The sequence below is a fragment of the Cupressus sempervirens genome, chromosome 3, assembly GCF_028749045.1.
Source record: "Cupressus sempervirens isolate cs-2001-9-10 chromosome 3, ASM2874904v1, whole genome shotgun sequence".
Classification (NCBI taxonomy): Eukaryota; Viridiplantae; Streptophyta; class Pinopsida; order Cupressales; family Cupressaceae; genus Cupressus; species Cupressus sempervirens.
The window spans coordinates 496126354-496146715 of NC_143120.1; the positions used below are offsets into that span (position 1 = coordinate 496126354).

The 20362-nt window shown below is 34.1% G+C and overlaps 1 protein-coding gene across 2 annotated transcripts; it reads right to left on the bottom strand.

Annotated features, from left to right (window-relative positions):
- Positions 1-5827: 5827 nt before the first annotated feature.
- Positions 5828-11406, bottom strand: LOC149567354 (putative glucan endo-1,3-beta-glucosidase A6). Of its 2 annotated transcripts, none has more exons than XM_089820532.1 (3): positions 10866-11406; positions 7580-9229; positions 5828-6201 (listed from the first exon to the last, which is right to left on the bottom strand). In XM_089820532.1, the coding sequence occupies exons 1-3, from the start codon at positions 10930-10932 to the stop codon at positions 6170-6172; spliced, it is 1749 nt and encodes a 582-aa protein (XP_089676658.1). In that variant the 5' UTR covers positions 10933-11406; the 3' UTR covers positions 5828-6169. The 2 variants fall into 2 exon arrangements, with proteins under 2 accessions (XP_089676658.1, XP_089676657.1); XM_089820531.1 differs by having other exon boundaries at positions 7580-9232; positions 10866-11355.
- Between the last annotated feature and the right edge of the window lie 8956 nt (positions 11407-20362).

Here is a 20362-nt window from a genome sequence, read left to right on the forward strand (position 1 = left end):
TGCGTAATTATAACTAAACTTAGCTATTGTTCTACTATGAACCATTTATAATAATAAAAAATATAGGCCACCACAAGTATTTTTAACCAAAAACTAATTTCTAAGAATGTTCCTTGGTCTTCCTTGGGTTTGTGTATTATATTTTGAAGGCTCTCATGAGATTAGAAATCTTATTGGAAAACAATGCTAGAGAACAGTTACATGTTTCAAGTTAGTACAAAGTGACATCCTCCATAAACTACAAATTTTTGAAAAAAAACCAAAAACATTAAAGTTACAAAATAAGAAATCAAATAGATGGATAAAAGAAATTGAGGCGGAAGATTTTAACTTTCTAGCCTTATTATATAATTATATTAGGTTGTGTCTTTGTCCCATAAGCTATATTTAGTCTTGTGGATGTTAAAATCATCTTATTTTTCAATGTTTCAAATCCAAACATTGATGCAAAAATAAATACATAGTTGAACCCAAAAATCATATGAAGATGCACTAAATTACATTGGACATGAAATTATAATGTTTTTGATTGAGAACTACTAAAGCACTAGTTTTGAAAATACATGGATTCAATTCATAACATCTATGTTGTAAATTACAAAATATTGGGAATCTACAAAGCTTAAATCAATACTATTATTTCATGATGACCTCAAAGGAGATATTTACAATGTTTTTTATTAAGGAAAACAGGTTTTGAAGGGTGCCTAAAACCCTTCAAGTCTTGTAAAATTTTCAATGGAACCCAAAAAAAGTATAGACCAATGGTGAAACAGGTCAACAACCAAGTGTGACCAGGGTGGCATCGCATAAAAAAAATACTCATCAGCCACCAAAACAAGTTTAAACTGAGCACCTGAAACCCCATAGTAACAAAGACAGTAAGATAGTAAGCCCCATACCATGTCAAACTACAAAGAACAAATAGACCATAAGAGCCAGGAGAACCAAAAATGAAACAGCCACAACAATGACTCAAGCTTTCCCTTTCGGTCCCATTTTCTAAGAGCGCAATGCCATATCAAAAGGAGTGGAGGGCTTGCCTTGTTTACCTTTTACTGTGGTCTATCTGTCCTCCACTAAACAGGCAGCCTTTTGCCACGCAAAGTCGACATCCCCACCACCAACCATCGAAACCCTTGCCACTGGGGAACAAACCGTAACAGAGACAGAGGCAACAACAACCTGAAGCAGGGAAACAATATTCGGTGCCAAAGCCCCAAGAGGGGCAAAAAGAAAAATATTAAAGACAGTGTCCGCTAGAGGGTGAACAGAGGAAGGCACCAAAAAAGGGTCAGTAGTCAAGCCATCCAAAATAGTAGGCGAGGACGTCACCAAAATTTCCTGAGAAGAGTCACCTTTCCTAGCTGGGGGGGCGGGGGGGGGTTTATGAATCGTGTAGTGATCCTCTGAAAACCCCTTCCACCATGAAGGAGACTTCTTCAGTCTTGATTTTTCAGAGGAACATCGAATAGCAAGGTGGCCGGTCTTGTGACATAGCCTGCAACGAAAGGGGATACCCTCATAATCAAGAAGTTGAATATTTACAATGTTAGGTTTTCATGATGACATAGTTATTTTTCTAGCACCTTCTATGCAAATTAGACTTATGATAGATAAAATACTTTCATAAATCAGCAACAAATCTAATGAACATCCTCTTATGTTGTCTCCTAAGCAAAGTTAGATAAATTGATACAATCAAGAAATGGTAGAAGCTAGTTGAAATAAATAACCACTTTCTAGTGGTGCCTTAAAAAATGTTCTAAAAGATAATCTCAAAACATTCTTCTTCCATATCTAGTTTCTCTTTGCCACATATAATGGAGAAGACATTAATTAAATATTAGATTTGAATATCTTTAGAATTTATAAAATTAGATTAAAATATCTTTAAGATTTATAAGAAATCTTTAGCCCATACAAGCCAAACAAGTCCAAAAACAAAATGATCGCTTATTTATCTTTGAACTCTCCAATTGTGTTTCTTTGAAGTTATCTTTAAGATTTATAAGAAATCTTTAGCCCATACAAGCCAAACAACAAGTCCAGAAACAAAATGATCACTTATTTATGGTTTGATTTCACACAAGGAGATTCATCTTAGATATATCAGCCTAGCAGTTGAGTTTCATTGCAATTCCAAGTGTATTGGTCAAGATATTGAGAATTTTTGGTACAAAATCTTTGAACTCATTTTTGAAGGCCTTAGAGGCTCCAAAACAAGGTCAAAGCCCAACTAATAGCACTTACACAATCACGACATTATGCATAAAGAGGTTATGTTTCCAGAAAGTAGTTATCATAGTCAATCAGAGCTACAATTAAAAAGTTATGGTCTTTGGAAGTTGTGCTACGTGAAATTATAAAAAGTGATTTTTTTGGGCCCACTCTAATGTAATAAATAATGAATAATAATAATAATTTAGGGTTGGTCGGGCTCAGGATCTTGGACTAAATTTTTAGAGCCTTCTTGGGCGGTGGAAAATTGCCTATATACAGAAGGCTTGTAGGGTTGTCTTGTGCAATTTTGGGTTGTTGATGATGGTTCTAACTTATAGAATATTGTTAGGAAAATGCTCGTGTTACTTCACATGTATTTTTGAAATTTGTAATTTCATACTTATGGAGATAATAAGAAGCACATTTTATGTTCTTGCAAGTTGTTGTTTCTCTATTTTTCCTATGTGTTTGTAGTATTAAGGGGAGTACCCTTCATCACCTCTTTACTTTTGTGGGAAGGGGTATTTTTCGACTCAATTGTCACTGGTGGTTGGGTTTCATGTGCATGTATTAGTCATGGTTATTTGGTGTTCATAGGTGTGGTAGGATCTAATAGTGACATGACCCCTAAAGACTATTTGGCCCTAGTGAAGGCCTCTTGTTGGGTTTTTCATGACCCTTCCCTCAGTTATTAGCTTCAAACTCTCTTCCTTTGTATGTGGCTATATCTTTTCTTTAGGCTATGCAGTTATGGTTTTTTGTACCTCAAATTTCAGCCAGCATTCCTCCCATGGAATGTGGCCTTTTTCATGCTAGGATATATATTTTTTGAGATACATCTTGGCTAGCACAAACTTTCTTTGACCCTCATCAAGATGACAATATTTTTAGCTCCAAAAGTTGTAGAGGTTGACTTCACAATTTTAGGTGAAAGGGGAGATTTTATTTAGATTGTATTGGTGCCATACATTTGGTTATAATGAATGTCAAGGATTGGCTTTTGCACCCCTATGTTGTCATTTTTCTTCTCATGTGGTATGCATGGATTTAGGCCTTTGGTTCTTGTAGAGGCATTGTGTCTACTAGTATGATTAGCTCCATGAATAACCTTTGTACTAATGAAGATCCTTTGATGGAGGATGATGAAGGTTTTTTATGAAGGTGACCCCTTGGTTTTCTTTATTTTCTTAGTATAGTGGTATGAATGGTTTAATTTGTAGGGTTCTCTCTCCTTTTTGTTGGTGCTTCAAGGATTTTTATATTAATGTACTTTTGATAGAGAATGGGTGAGATTTCTATTTCCCATGTTTGTATCTACACTTATTGAAATCCACAAATTTCTCCTAGCATTCCTCCCATGGAATTTGATAGAGAATAATGCACTTTAGTTCAAGCATAATTTCATCTAATTTGTTATATTCTAGGTTCAAAGGCAGATACAAAATATGCAATATCATTAACTAATGTTTTGAATTTGCTTGGAATAATATCAAAGAACTCTAAGTATATTACATGAATATACTCCATGTTCAAGATAAGGATACATAAATCACATTAAGTGACTCTAATTATATTATGGATATACTTTGTGTTCAAGAGAAGGGTACATAAATCACATTAAGTGATTCCAACTGCAAAACAATGTCTTCAAAAGGATCTTAACTATAGCCCATCTATGTTGCATAATTGCAACTAAACTTAGCTATTGTTCTACTATGAACCATTTATAATAATAAAAAATAGAGGCCACCACAAGTAATTTTTACCAAAAACTAATTTCTAAGAATGTTCCTTGGTCTTTCTCAGGTTTGTGCATTATATTTTGAAGGCTCTCGTGAGGTTATAAATCTTATTGGAAAAGAATGCTAGAGAACAGTTACATGTTTCAAGTTAATACAAGGTGACATCCTCCATAACCTACAACTTTTTGAAAAAAAAACATTAAAGTTACAAAATAAGAAATCAAATAGATGGATAAAACAAATTGAGGGCAGAAGATGTTAACTTTCTAGCCTTATTATATAATTATGTTAGGTTGTGTATTTGTCCCATAAGCTATATTTAGTCTTGTGGACATTAAAATCATCTTATTTTTCAATGTTGCAAATCCAAACATTGATGGAAAAATAAATATATAGTTGATCCCAAAAATCAAATGAAGATGCACTAAATTACATCGGACATGAAATTTTAATGTTTTGGATTGAGAACTACTAAAGCACTAGTTTTAGAAATACATGGATTCAATTCATAACATCTATGTTGTAAATTACAAAATATTGGGATGCTCCAAAGCTTAAATCAATATTATTATTTCATGATGACCTCAAAGGAGATATTTACAATGTTAGGTTTTAATGATGACAAAGCTGTTTTCCCAGCACCTTATATGCAAATTAGACTTATGATACATAAAATACTTTCATAAATCAGCAACAAATCTAATGAACATCCTCTTATGCTGTCTCCTATACTAAGAAAAGTTAGAGAAATCAAGACAATCAAGAAATGGTAGAAGCTAGTTGAATTAAATAACCACATTCTAGTGGTGCCGCCTTATAAAATGTTCTAAAAAACAATCTCAAAGCACTCTTCTTACATATCTAGTTTCTCTTTGCCACATATAATGGAGAAGACATTAAAGATTAGATTTCAATATCTTTAGGATTTATAAAATTAGATTAAAATATCTTTAAGATTTATAAGAAATCTTTAGCCCATACAAGCCAAACAACAAGTCCACAAACAAAATGATCACTCATTTATCTTTTAACTCTCCAATTGTATTTCTTCGAAGTTATCTTTAAGATTAATAAGAGATCTTTAACCCATACAAGCCAAACAACAAGTCCAGAAACAAAATGATCACTTATTTATCTTTGAACTCTCTCCAATTGTGTTTCTTTGAAGGAGACTATATCTCAATAATTTATTTAAGGATGTTTGTAAAAGATTCAATGCTATTTCGACCATCACTATTGGCACACATTTAAGAGAACAATCACCCGTAATAGTCATTACACAACCTATCATTCCCTTCCCGCTTTAGACATCGCTCCCTCATAAAATAACTATCATCCCCACAGTCAAGGCACTTCTGGTGGAAGTAGTAGTTCTTTCATTCATCTTTCCCTTGTTGAAAATAGGCTGATATCAATTGATGATTAAATATTTCCTTTCCTACCTGAAAAAATCTAGTTTCGAATTTTGTTATTCTTGTTGTTAGCTGTTGTGTGAAACTCCCTCATGTAAACCTTATTAGATGACATTGTGTATAACTTCTTATTACATGTTTCTTTGAAATTTTTATATTAACTGATATTTTTAACTTTATGAACATTCTATCAATAAAATCAATTCAATTTTACATTTTAAGCTGGCCTGGTTTAATAGCTAATATGAATATAAAATTTCAAATTCAACGCCATACAAAGGAGAAAAACACATTAAATATTAATGTAAGAAAATCTAATAGATAATAATGCACTTCGGTTTAAGCATAATTTCTTGTAATCTGTTATGTCCCGGGGCTCAAAGGTGAAGAATTGCTAAGCTAATTATAATCAACACAGAATATGCAAATATCATTAACTAATGTTTTGAATTTGCTTGAAACAACATCATAGAACTCTAATTATATTATGAATGTATTCCATGTTCAAGATAAGGATACACAAATCACATTAAGTGATTCCAACTGCAAAACAATGCCTGCATAAGGATCTAAAATATAGCCCATTTATGTTGCGTAGTTGCAACTAAAGTTTGCTACTGTTCTGCTCTGAATCATACATAAAAAATATACGCCATCATAGGTCTTTTTAACCAAAAACTAATTGCTAGGAACGTTCCTTGGTCTTCCCTCAGATTTGTGCGTTATATTTTGAAGACTCTCATGAGATTATGAATCTTATTCGAAAACCATGCTGGAGAACATTTAAATCCTTCAAGTTAATCCAAAGTGACATCCTCCGTAACCTGTAACATTTCAAAAAAAACGACAATATTAAAGTTACGAAATAAGAAATCAAATAGATGGATAAAACAAATTGTGGGTACAACAATTTGTGTAATCCTGTTAGGTTGTGTATTTGTCCCATTGGTTATATTTAGATGATGCACTTAATGACTGTGACTGTGATGTAGGAATCTAATGTTTGTAATTGAGAACTACTAAAGCACTAGTAATTGCAAAATACTGTAAATATACCAAATTTAAAACAACATTATTTCATAATGATCACAGAGGAGACAGATACAATGTTTAGTTTTCAAGATGGCAGTATGCAAATTAGACTTATGGTTCACAAAATACTTTGATACATCGGCAACAAATCCAATGAATGGCCCTAAGAAAAAGCTAGAGAAGTTGAAACAATCAAGAAACCCTACAGGCTAGTTGAAAGAAATAAGAATTTTACAGTGGTGCGCTACAGGCAATACATCAATAAAGCCTGTTTTGATACCACCATTACATTGATGGTTTTTTGGTTCTTAAATGATTCTCAATGTCAAATCAATTTGTGTTCTCTAGAGGTACATTATTGTTAGAACATAATTTTTATTAGTGTCATATCCTTCTAAAATGTATATATGGTTTTAATATAAGATGGTAGAAGTTTATGCATATGCTAGGATCATTGAGCGGAAATTGGAACTTGTAGATTAATGGTGAATTCTATTACTATGCACAAAAGATATATCGACCATAAGAAAGTGGAGAGAAATGATATTAACGGTGGGGTTTGTTTTAATAGTTAATTGTGTTTGTTTTTTTTTTACCTAGACGGATTTTTCCCATATATTTACATGGTAGTGTGCTTAATTTGTGTATCTTACCCTAGCTTTATTTATTCCTAATAATTACAAACCCAAGATCCTAATTTCTATCAATTAAAAGCAGTTACTGTTGTAGACTGCTACTTCCAATTTGGGAAAACAATTTTGTTTGTTTGCATCTGATTCAAGAACTTATTGTCTGGCTCAACTTTATGAATTCTGTTTATACTCTTTGAACTATCTTGAAGCAACTTATCCAGCTTTATATACAATATTGGAAGAGTTAATGTCAGATCTTCTTTAAGCTAAATAGACTCTTCCAAACAAGGAGTTTGCCCCTTGAATGGTTGATGAAAACACAGCAACTATACTGTTTTAAGGAAAACGGAAGCAGATGCAATACTCCTGTATGAGAAAAGAATGCCCAATGGCCTAATTAATTCTCATAGGGAAGCAAATGCACTGCGGCTTGAGGACCAGTTATCCTAATCTCATGTGTGTGTCATGGTGATGAGAATGAGAAACAAATATGAAGATGAACTGAAACAAAATTGAATGCAGTGAAGTGAATACTCACTTGGATCCATAGTGATGAGCATAGCAGTTCCTCCAAAATCACAGCTTCCACCAATTCTTTTGTTTTTCTGCCAGTAGCTATTGTAAGCATACGAAGCATGTGCAACCACCGAATTGGGCATGTAGCACGATCCATTGGGCTGGACAGATTGACAATCAGCACCAGCTCCACAAGCATAGTCCATTGCTTTCTGCAGTACTGAATTTGGGACAGTGGGTTTTGCTACACACCAAAGACTATATGCAGGAGATGTGGATGGGGGATTCGGAGGCGACGGAATAATTGGATTAGATGGTGGAGATGGTGGTGTTATAACTGGTGTGGTAGGGGAAGGAATATTAGGTGATGGGTTACTCGGAGGATAAGGCATGCAGGGTGGGGGGAAGTTTATAGTGGTATGAGGGGGAGGGGAAGAGTAGAGTGGCAAGGGAGATGGAGGAGGATAAGGGAAAATTGAAGGTATTGGAGAGCTTGATGGACCATTAGGTGGATAGAAACCAGCAGAAGGTTGGGAAACAGGGGCCGTAGAATAATATGGAGGACTTTGGCCAGTCCTCGGAAAATTTTTACTTACAGATGAATGGATAGGACGAGGAAAGGGAATAGGCTGCGCAGGAAATGGCCTAACAGACTTGTGGGATTCGAATTCCGAAGCGTCAAGCTTCCCGGTCATGTCAATATGATATAATTCAGAACCATTTGGGTAGAGCAAACCCCAGTTTCTTTCAATGACTGGGCCAGGCTTGTTGTCCTCATTAAAAAGGGCAAAGAGATATGTGGGTATGAATGCTCTGGGCCTTCTAGGTGTACCTAAAGGTGGATTCGCCAACATTCGGGCGACTAGCCTTTTATTATAAGTGGCTGCTAGGGCAACACTTGCACTTGCATCTCCTGCTGTAGGCCAACCTGTTTCACTAATAGCAATTTTGACATTGGGGTATCCCAACTTTGCCATGGCAGCTATGTTGGCATCCAGCTGAGCAGATAACATGTCAGTGTATAGCAACCCACCATCCTCCACTGGTGTCTTAACTTCTCCGAACAGAGTATAATTCAGAGGTATTTTATCATCATTGGTTGAATATGCAAAATATGGGTAAACATTGACAAAATAGAAGGACTTTGAATTGGAAAGAAATTTTAGCATTGGATTCAACACAGTCTCCACAATGTCATCCCTAAACTGTCCTGATGAAGGAGGGGATGAAAACATGAGTGCATCCATGGCCACAGTTGTAGTCACCTTTATCCTCTTACCAAGGTTCCATCGGACAAGTGAGCTGTAGATATTTTGCATTGCAGGAACCAACTGAAGCCATCTATCCTGATTGTTGTAATCAGAAAGAATTTCATTTCCAACAGTTATGGTGTTGATTTTGGTTGCAGGAAAGTGGGTTAAGACATTGTGTTTTACCCACTCATCAGCCTTTAGTATACTAGAGGCAACAATTGGTATCTCTTCATTCTTCACAGCTATTACAACGGAGAGGCCAGTATTGGCCAATGCAGTGAGTACTTCTGGGTCACTATCATATAGTTTTACTTTACCTATTTTCAAAGATCTAATAAATGAGATGGATTCCGCAGGAGATGGAAGGTTGTTGCCCATTCGGCCATAGTTGATACCAATAGAACTCCATTCTCTTCCAGCTGCTGCATTTAAAAAATGAAATGATTGAGAACAATTGACTAGGAAAGAAATCTCATCTAATTAAACAGGATGATACTGCATCATGAAAGAAGCCAGACACCACTTATGTGCACAAAGCAGCTCAACTTGATAAGGGATTTTCAAGATGTACACAAATTCTCTTGGCAACTGACAAGAAATAACAGAAAAATACAAAGAAAGTCCAAATAAAACATCCAGAATCAAAAAATCAAATTGGAAAAATCTCGTCCATAGAAAGAGACTGGCCTCGTACATAGGCAGAGCTTTTTCCCCCCCATTTTTAAGAGACTACAGACTTCTGAATCAAACGGCCTTTTGGGTGGCAGAGCTGTTTCATGATACAAAATCATTAGTTATATACATCATGCCGGGTTGACTATTGAGATAGGGAACTCTGTTCATCTCTGTTCGCATGGCACATTTTAAAGTCGGAAGAAATCAATAATGCAAAGATAAACCAATGGGTTAGAAAGCTAAAGAGTATAGAGGATACGCTGAATGATGCCCGCAACATAACAAAGAAAAATGCTTCATGGTGTTTCATAAAATGATATTCCTAAGATGAGAAATGAGTAACAAGGTTTGTGTTCACCTCGCATTAACCTATTCGGTAGACATTCCTAAATGCATGCAATCAAGGACTATAGTAAGATATTATTAGATAGTAGAAAACCTAGAGACACCCATGTAGGAAAATGTAGATATATCACAACGCACATGGAACTCTCAAAGTAGTAGAACCCGGCAATGAGGGTTTTGAGCAAAAACCCTCAAAATAATAGCACTTTTTCGGGAGCAGACACTATTCAGTGATACAGTCTTGAGCGTTAATACTTATGAGGACGTATATGCAGTAGAAACTAACTCATATGGCCATTGGTAACCAAGCATATGTAGCATGCACTCAACAAGCCGAAGAAGTGCAAGGGCGCGTACTCTTTTAGTACCCACAACTCAATGCTCATCTAGAACCCTAAAAAGACGCCTAAAAACATCAGCTTGTTTTGCAGAATTCATAGACCTCAATATGGTGTCAATGCTTCACTAGTGGGCATCAATATAAATGCTTAGGTGCTTTTAATGGAAACAAAAGTCCAGTGTACAGTGATTAAACCTCAGGGGCTAATACCGCGGAAAAAGGAAGAGCCATATGAAGAGAGCAGACAATTAAAAAATTATAATCCATGGTGAGCACCAAAGCATTTATAGCATTCATGTAAAACTCAAACTTCAGTTTTGCAAATATTCAATCCTTATCTACAGTAAATACAAAAGATTGAAAACACGAGGTATAAGCATTCATGTAAAACTCAAACTTCATTTTTGTAAATATTCAATCTTGCCCTAACCAGTCCATTCAAGTATTGGTATAAAATACCATAGATTAAACTAGAACGGCAAAATCCAGCCCATGAATGCAGAACACAAATGCTAAAAACCTCGTCTTTAAACAAACAAGGTGCTCATTACTGAAGAGTGATACAAGTAAATCATATGCCATGACAAGGCAACAAAGAAAATATCCATTTTCTTGTAAGACCTATAACAAAACATGAACAACTTAGTAGGAAACTAAAGAAAGGGTAAACCATAGAAAAAGACCAAACGCATTACCAGTTGCATGCCCATGCAGAACCGATAGGCAGAAACAGAGCATGACATAAACCTCAAAGGAACCCATTTCTTCTTCCCCCTGGACCTTGCTATTCCACCACTTTCAGGGTGAAGAACAAGAATTTAACCATAGCTGAACTAGTACAGTGGGAAGCTCACTTAGAATAATTGAAACGCACAAGAATCTTTAAAAGTAGAATTGGGTACACTGCATTCTTGGTTATAGTTCTGCACAAACCCCAACTCTGACAGAAAACTACTCTAAATTGGTACCAACAATTTGAATTTCGCTCAGAACCCCCAGTAACGGCTATATTTCATGTGTCCCAAAAACTAAGTAAACCAAATTGGCAACCAAATTCATGGCTGTGGACAACTGGATTCCACAACTACACGTATGGATTTCTGAACAAATTCTCGTGAACTCTGTCACAGAGAAGACAACGCATTGTATCGTATTGATGGGCATTACCATTATAATTTGAATCTCAATAAAACATTTTGGGTACAAGCATTTTAATAATGGAGAAAACAGTAGAAACATATAAAACTAGAACTTCGGGTTGTGGTAAGGGTACATTTGTCGGTCAAGTAAAGCTGCACAGAAAAAACAGGATAGCTCACATTTTCTACTTTCAAATAATTTCATTAAATGGGTACTTCGATCGAGAGTTGTCTACTTTAACCTAAAATGTCCTCCACTCCACTCCACTCCATCAAAAAAATTTATCAAATAAAGTTTTAATAAAAATGTACAATCTGTTTATCATATTTTTTCTAATTAAATGAAGTAATAAAAGATATAATGGATTACACTTCTTTATTGAATAAAGTTGAATTACAATATACCATCCATTTCATCAATGACAAGTATTGAAGTCCTAAATTTTACTTTTGTTCTTTTTAAATTAAATATATATAAAAAGTGAACAAAATCTTAATAAAAGAGATTTTAATCACGTTTTAAGTCTAATTTGATGTTTTTTTCTTTATTCTTTTTGTAAATTTACTTTGAATCAAGTCAAAAAAGTGATTTTTTTTTTTTACAAATGATATTAAAAGAAACAAATAATGATAATAAGATCATTATTTTTAAGGTTAATGTTTGAGATGTAAAAATGACTATCTAAGTTCAATTTAAATAAATAATATTTAAAAAGAGGAGCATAATTGTTGTTTCCTCATCCAACTTTCTTAATTATTTTTTTTTTAAAGTAAATACCTTATAAAAAAAAATTAACCTTAATGTCCTTCAATTCATTCCACAATTATTATTTATTACATAAAGATTGAATAAAAATATATATATTTATAATTTAATATAACAAAGTTGAATAGTTAAAAGTGTACAAAAATAATTTGCATGTATCAATAGTCATTTATTAACCTTTAATAATTAAAATTTTAATACATAATTGGAAAGCTATGCAATTTTACTGGTGTCTATAATGGTTATTCTATGCATTTGTGCAAAAGTATAGGTCAAAATGGTTATAAGAAAACTATGTATTGTGATTACTTGCGCCAATTATTGGGACATCTCTAGGGAAGTATGTCTATTGGAATGTGAGGTCGATGGTCATTATTGATGTCAATATCCTTGTCTTCGCCTCTGGTATATCGATGGTTGTAAACCAACAAATTTTTAGTAGTTGTGGTTTATTGGTTGATTATCTTTCTTCCCTATCATGTTCTTTGTGTATGGTTCGTGATTGTTGGTTTAGCATTAATTGCATGTTACCATTTTATGTCTCAGTTGTTGCTTGCATCGTCTTGGCTTTTGCACGAAGCTTATGTTTTGGGTCCATCCTTTGTGGAGCATTTTGATGCTTTTGGTCCCAACAATTTTGCATAGCGTGTTCATCATATCTGTTGGCATTAATGATTGTGGTAGTATGTTGGAATGAAGGTATGTTATTGCTAGTACTTTATCAAAATGAGAACTTGTTGAAGTTATTTCTTTGAAGATTGCTTATAAAGTTTGGGAAAAGTTGAAAGAGATATATAAATGAATTCCAAAAATGAAGTTATTTAGGAAGTTGGCTGCTAAGAAACATTATGAGAATCTTCAAATGGAAGACAGTGAAGGCACTAATAATTGTTTTGAAAGAGTTGAGAGTGTAGTTATTGAAATCAAGGATCAAGCCATCAATATAATTAATAAAGACTTTATGGATAAGATCTTGAAGACATTACCTAATAGTTATAGTGATAATATTTTGGTCATTGAAGAAGTGTATGACGTACAAACACTTACCAAATAATGGTGATGTAGGAGTATCCTGGGTGTAAGAACAATCTTACATCACCCAAAAATGTTTTCATTTTATTTCTTGAATAAGGATTGTCTTAATGTAGAGTTATTGTTTCAAGAGGCTTGCTACTTAGTAAGTTAGTCATATGAGCTCAGAATGTCCTAATTTTAGGGGTGGATATTCATCTTGGATATATCAGCCTACGAGTTGAGGCTCAATGTCATATCATGAGTATTTTTGAAGTTATTATAGATTTCTAGTGTGCAATTTTGGTATAAAAACTTTAGGCTCAGTATTTAAGGCCTTACAGACCTCGAATGGATTCTAAAATGGGGTTGCATGGAGCTTGTGTGAGTCAGGCCATGTAGATCTGAAGCTGAGGATTCTAAAAGGGGTTATAATAGCCAATTGAAGAAATGGTTAGAAAGTTATGGCCTTCCAAAGTTGGGCCGACCAAAATTTCCAAAATAAGTCTAAAAGGTGTATCGGGCCAACTCTGTATAAAATTTTAGAGTTAGTCAATCTCAAGGATTAGGGTTTGATGTCTAGAAACTTCTTGGGTGGTTTAAAAATGCCTATATAAAGAGGGTAAAAGTACAAAGTTGTGTCACCTTCCCAGTTGACTTATCAAAATGACTGAATTTGAGTATTTCTATCTAAAACACAATTTTGTTCAATTATATGATCTTGATAAATTAATTATAGCTAAGTTACATATGGTCTCACACTTTTCCAATTGGAAATGTCTATTAAATGCATGTTTTATACTATTTAGTATCCAATTACTAAAGAAATACAATTATTTCATAAAAATGACATTTCAATAACTCTTACTATTTTTTATGATGTTATTTTAATAACTTATAAACACCATTTTATAGAGCTCAAAGTCAAGAATATTCACATATAGAGTTTATAGTGTTTTAATTAGATATAGTATTTTGTAACTAAAAAATTATACAAGTACATATTTTAACACTCGGGAAGATGTCAACTTTGAAAAAGAAAAGAATATTAAATCAAATTAATAAAAATTAAATATTATATGACATTCTAGAGGAGAGAGTCCTCTTTCAGAATCTATGAGTTTTCTTTTAGTTGGAATAGAATTATTTTGAAAAATGTGGCGGGAGATGAAAAATATTGATTTGAACAAGTTGAAGTTTGAATCATTATAAAAGAGAAAATATAGATATAAAGCCAATTTTTATTTTTGATTGTTCTAGCTACATATGTTATCTATAACATAATATGAGGTCAAAGAAAAATAAGTTTGTTTCAATGATTTTTTTTTTGTGGGAACTAGACCCCTGATTTCCAACATTTTTCAGCAACTAAAAAGTTATCATTAAAAAATAGAAAAATGTGTCATTTCTTATTCCAAATAATCATCAAAAATCATAATCCTAAACTTCATCCATTTTTACACATTTCATTAGTTTACTTCATTTTCAAATTCTAAATAATAATAGTAGTTTTATGTCATTGAAGGTGAACAATTATACTTTTGTTAGTCTTTTCCTTTGTGAAATGGTGACACAAGTTTGTGCTTTTACCCAGGAATGTTTGTACATTGTCTGGGAGAGCTCTAGATGATAGTTTGTAGCTTTGTGTTGCAAATTATTTTAAGGAGGGTGCCCATGTGGGTTTGTATATTGTATTTTGTAATTATACATTTATGATGATAGTAAGAAGCCCATAATTTTTTCTTGGAAATTAATTTTATTTCTTTTTATTGTTATGTGTTTGTGGTATTATGGGGAGAACCTTTCATCAAGTGGTATCAGAGCAAGTCTTCCTAAGCGTGTAAACAGACCGCCAACTATGAGGCAGTTGCACTAGGACCATGGTTTGGGTTGAGCATGTAGACAAATTACCGATTGTGAGGCAATTTGCACTAGGGTTTCATCAGAAGCACGAAAATGCCTCCACAAAGAGAGTGTGGTGGAAGAGTCATGGGTGTTACACCTAAGGGTTTTAGAGCCCTCTAGAGACAAATGCAAGCATTTGAAGAGCAAATGCACAGACGAATAAATCTTGTCATAAGAAATAAAAGTGAGGATGGAGGAGAAGAATGAAATATTGAAGAAGAGTTTGTTTTGAACCCTGAAGAAGAAAGGCTTTTAGAGCCATTTCCAAGATTTGAAAAAGACCTAAGTTTGATGTTCCCACATTTTTTGGAAATCTTAACCTAGAGGAATTGATAAATTGAATCAATGAATTAAAAGAATGCTCTGAGTATGAAGATATTGAAGATCCATATAGGGTCAAGTTTGTAAAGGCCAAACTAAAGAGACACACAAAGATCTTGTGATGGGAGATTCAATTGGAGAAAAATAGAAGGAAGAATAAAATCACTTGATGGGATCGAATGATAGCTAAATTGAAGAAATAGTTCATTCATGTCGATTATGAGATTGATATCTTGAAGAAAATGCAAGGGTTAAAGCAAGCAGGAATTTGTTCATGAGTATACTAAAGAATTCCATCGAGTTCTAATTAGAAATGACCATGCAAAAGTTGATAAGGAAAATTTTCCTATTATATTAATGGATTAAGGCCAAGCATTCAGAAGGATCTAAGTCTGGTTTAAATGACCAGTATTGAGGAGGCATGCTGATTTTCCCTGAGAGTTGAGGAGAAGCTAAGAAAAAAGTTTGATAACAAAAATAGTGGTAGAGGTTGCAGTGGAAGATCTAACAGATGGTCTTATGGAGGCCTAAGTGATGATTAGAAGAACAAGGATGAGGAAAACAATAGTAGTTAGAACTAGAGGGGAAATAATTCCAATTGTTTCCATGATCAAAATAATAGAGGTCAGAGATGAAGAGGAAGAGGGAAAGGATTTGGAAGAGGAGGTTTACCTAGAAAATCCTTTTACTGTAGAGAAGAAGGGAATAGAGCATTTGAATATTCCCAATGCCAAGGAATGACTGATAGAAGAACTGAATGCCAGGCCAAAGTTGCACATGTTGATGAAGATACCAAATCAGCACATTGTAAAGATGTAATCAAAGGAGTTTATTTCACACAAGGTGCAAATGTGAAGATAAGTGTTGTGATGTGATAATTGATGGTGGAGGTACTAACTGTGTGCTAAAATGTTGTCACACTTCTATGAATCATTACATGTAAGAAAACTCAAGAATGAGCCCTCACAAATCGATCCATAGCTCTCTACTCATAGAGTGCAAGGGTTTGCAATGGAGGCCCTCAGTTTGACCTATTTTTGTGCCCATGCAAGTACACCATGAGATGAGAGATTCAAAGAGGAAAAGCAAGAATGCTAGTCTCCATGATCTTCAAATATGCATGAAAATAAGATCTAATCTATGAAAGAAAAATCTAATCTATAAATGCAAGATTTAAGCTAAAAGCCCATGATGGGTGCAAGAGAGAAAAAGACAAGAAAATAGAAGTTCTCCACAAAAAGCTTTTGTATTCAAACTCCTTTAAAAATTGGTCTTCAAACCTGCAGCATAACGATAGCATAATCATGGGTGTCTAACATGAGGAGAGGGCTCTCCCTTATAAAGAAAATTATGGAGGTGAGAGGCTTCTCACAACCAATATGGGATAATAGAGCTTGATCCATGTGAGACAAAATTCCACCAATGAGAAAAGAGGAGTGGTTGAGGAGAAAGTGGAAAGATAAATCCCACTTAGATCACATTTTTAAGTGTAGAGAAATTAAATTAAAAAAATTTATTTTATTTCCTTTTTTCATCAAAAGAGATATTTAAGTGGGATTTTTATTTAATTAAAAGGGAGCAAGTTCTTTTTAATTAAATAGAAGATATTTAATTAAATTAAAAGAGAGGTTTTTCTCTTAATTAATTAAATGTGGATGAACTGTTTAATTAAAAGAGAGGTTTTCTTTTAATTAAATGGGGATTTTATTTTATTTAATTAAAAGAGAAGATTTTCTTTTAATTAAATAAGACTTGGAATAAAATGATCAATCTTAGAAATGAAATAAATCGAATTTGATCAAGGAAATTGATTTGAATTGATTTAATAAAATATTACAAACCATTGATTCAGAAAATTTGATAAATTGATAAATTGAATAATGGGGGTCCATAGTCTATGCGACCATTTTTGGATGCATACATTTGCCCCTCTTTGACTAATGTGTGATCGATTTGGGAACACATGTAGTCAAAGAAAGAAATTGAAGTGTGAGGTCAATTTGGGATCACAAAACAACCCAGATGTGTGGTCGACTCGGGAACACATCAGGACAAAGAAGACAAATAAATTTTAACTTGAAAAAGTCGAGGATAAAATTGATAAAACTGAATCAAGGATTGAAATTGATAATTACTGCCCCCTCGTGATCGAAATCGAAATGAGATAGAGGAGAAACAACAAATTGATAAATTTGATCAAATCAAACAAAAGATAAGGTTCTTGATGTAAGATGAAAGATATAAGAATCATAGAACCAAGGTAGATCATCAAGCATGAAATATTATGCCCCAAAGGTGATTTAGAAGAAAAGAAGTGGGGAAAAAGAAAATGGAAGATAGAAGTTTGAAAGATATGGAAAGAAATAGAAATAAGAAAAAAAAATGCTCCAAAAATCAATCAACTGTTTAAGATAGAAATTTCGATTGAGATCACGACAGAAAATAAGGAAATGAAGATCAAAATGTGACCACAATTGATTAAATGTCCACAATAAAGATGAAAGGGGAACCCTCTCAAACTCATAATGCAGCCTAAAAATGCAAACTAACATGAAGTCTAATAATGCAAGCTACATGAAATGCAATGGTGTACTTGCAAAAGAGCAACTGTAACATAGGATTTTGTGTTCATCATTCATTAGAGAATGTAAAAGAACTTATTTTCATCATTGGGCCATTATTAACGGACATCGAAAAATCACACAATCATCACTAGTTACAAATGCAACTATGAAGATATGAATGCGATTTATATTGGATTGAAATGTGGAAAGATTCTAACATAAGCATCAAAGACATAAAGGTCAAGATGACTTCGATGTTAGCTTACCCAATTTAATATAGAAAAACTATGCTTGCATCAAGGCATAGATGCCAAGATGACTATAAGAATGGTTGTGCAAAAACAATCAAGGATGATGTCTCAAATCTCCTAAGTGTTTCAAGGGGACAACAAAAGACACTCTAGAGTTCAAGACCACACCCACAAGCAAAAAATAAATAAATAATAAAAATATTCTCATGCCCCAAGTCTTCTAGCGATGCATCATGGAGAGACTTATCAGACAAAGACACTCAACAAAAATCAATAACAGTTAGTACACAGAGAAAAAAAATCATGACATAAGTCAAGCATTAAGTGTTGCGTTTAAAAATTTAAGTGTGTTAACTGATACTGAGTTCTGAGGACAAGGATCAAATGCTTGCAGGAAGGTAAGATCACATGATGATACTGGGTAAGACCAAACCAATAAGTGTTGAAAAACACTCGATGTCAATGGGTGTTGAAAAACACCATTTGCGAGGTGTCCTAAAGACTCACACATCTAAGAAACCAAAGCTAACGTAGTTATGCCCCCTAGACAAAGACCAATTCCAAACCAAGGTAACAAGGACAAGGCATGGTGGAGAAAGGCTAAGTGTCGAGGACATGTGCTAAGAAACAGGGGTGCAAAGGCCTCAAGTAGTGCCCGTTTCCAGGTTTTCACCACTTGGATTTTTTTTATTTTTTTTATTTTTATTTTTTTATTTATTTTTATTTATTTTTATTTTTTCAGGACTTTTTTATAAAAAATTTTTTTGTATTTTTGGAATATATAATTTTTTTGAAGATACATCAAAGTGCCTTTTGCTAGGTTGTCACTAAGATGATCATTTTTTCAGGACATTTTTCAATTTTTAGAATTTTTTTACAATATACCATTTTTTTGGATTTTTGAAATATATCAATTTTTTTGGATTTTTTTTCAGGAACAATAAATATGTACAAAGATGCCCCTAGACAGAATGGGCATTATGGATAGAACTTCTTCAAGTGCAAGACATTGATAGGATCAGGGAGCTGCTCTCCCTCTGCTGTAGATAGTAAATAGGCACCTGAACCAAAAGCTACTGTAATAATGTAAGGTCCAAGCCAATTAGGTTCAAACTTACCCTTTTGATCTCTATTCTGTTGATTCTTATGATTCATACGTAGGACAAGATCTCCCACTTGAAACTCTCTAGGGTGAACCTTTTTGTTGAATGCTTTTGACATGCGCTTTTGATAGACTCTCATATGGTCAAATGATGCTTGGCGTTTCTCATCTAAAAGTTCTAACTCTTGAAGTCTCATGGCACGGTAGTCTTCATCTGTAACTAGACTTTTGAGAGAAACTCTAAGTGAAGGAATTTCAACCTCTAAAGGTAACACTACTTCAGCACCATATGTAAGAGCAAAAGGAGTAGCCCCAGTAGGAGTGCGAATACTCGTTCTATAGGCCCACAAAGCTGGATTTATTTGTAAATGCCAATCTCTACCATTCTTATAAACTGTTCTGTGCAAGATTTTAAGAATGGTTTTGTTTGATGCTTCTGCTTGACCATTCCCTTGTGGGAAATAAATAGAGGACCAATGTTGTTTTATCTTAAACTTCTTACAGAGTTGCTTAAGGTCCTTATTTTTAAACTGACCTCCATTGTCAGTGATAATCTCAGAAGGCACTCCATATCTACAAATAATATGATTCAAAATAAATAGAGAAATTGTCTTTCCCGAGGCAATAGAAAGTGGGACAGCTTCTACCCATTTAGTGAAATAATCAGTGGCAGTAATAATAAACTTGTGTCCAGATGACGAGTTGGGATGAATTTGCCCAACAAGATCAAAGGCCCACCGTTGAAATGGCCAATGAGATATAGAAGGAATGAGCTCCCTACTTGGAGTATGTATCAGGTTACCATGTTTTTGACATTTTTCACATGACTTTGCAAAAGCTACTGCATCAATCTGCATTGTGGGCCAATAGTATCCCGCCCTAAGCAATCTTCGAGCCATGGCAAGACCATTAGAATGTCCCCCACAGATACCCTCATGGATGTCAACTAACGCTTGATCAGATTCATCCTTTTCTAAGCATCTAAGAAGTGTTCCATCTAGACCCTTCCTATACAAATCACCAGAGATAAGGGAGTGATGAGAGGCATTTCGAATAAGGTTTCTGCGTTCAGATCGGTTAAAGGTTTCAGGTATAATCCCATCACGAATGTACGAGTAAATGGCACCATAACG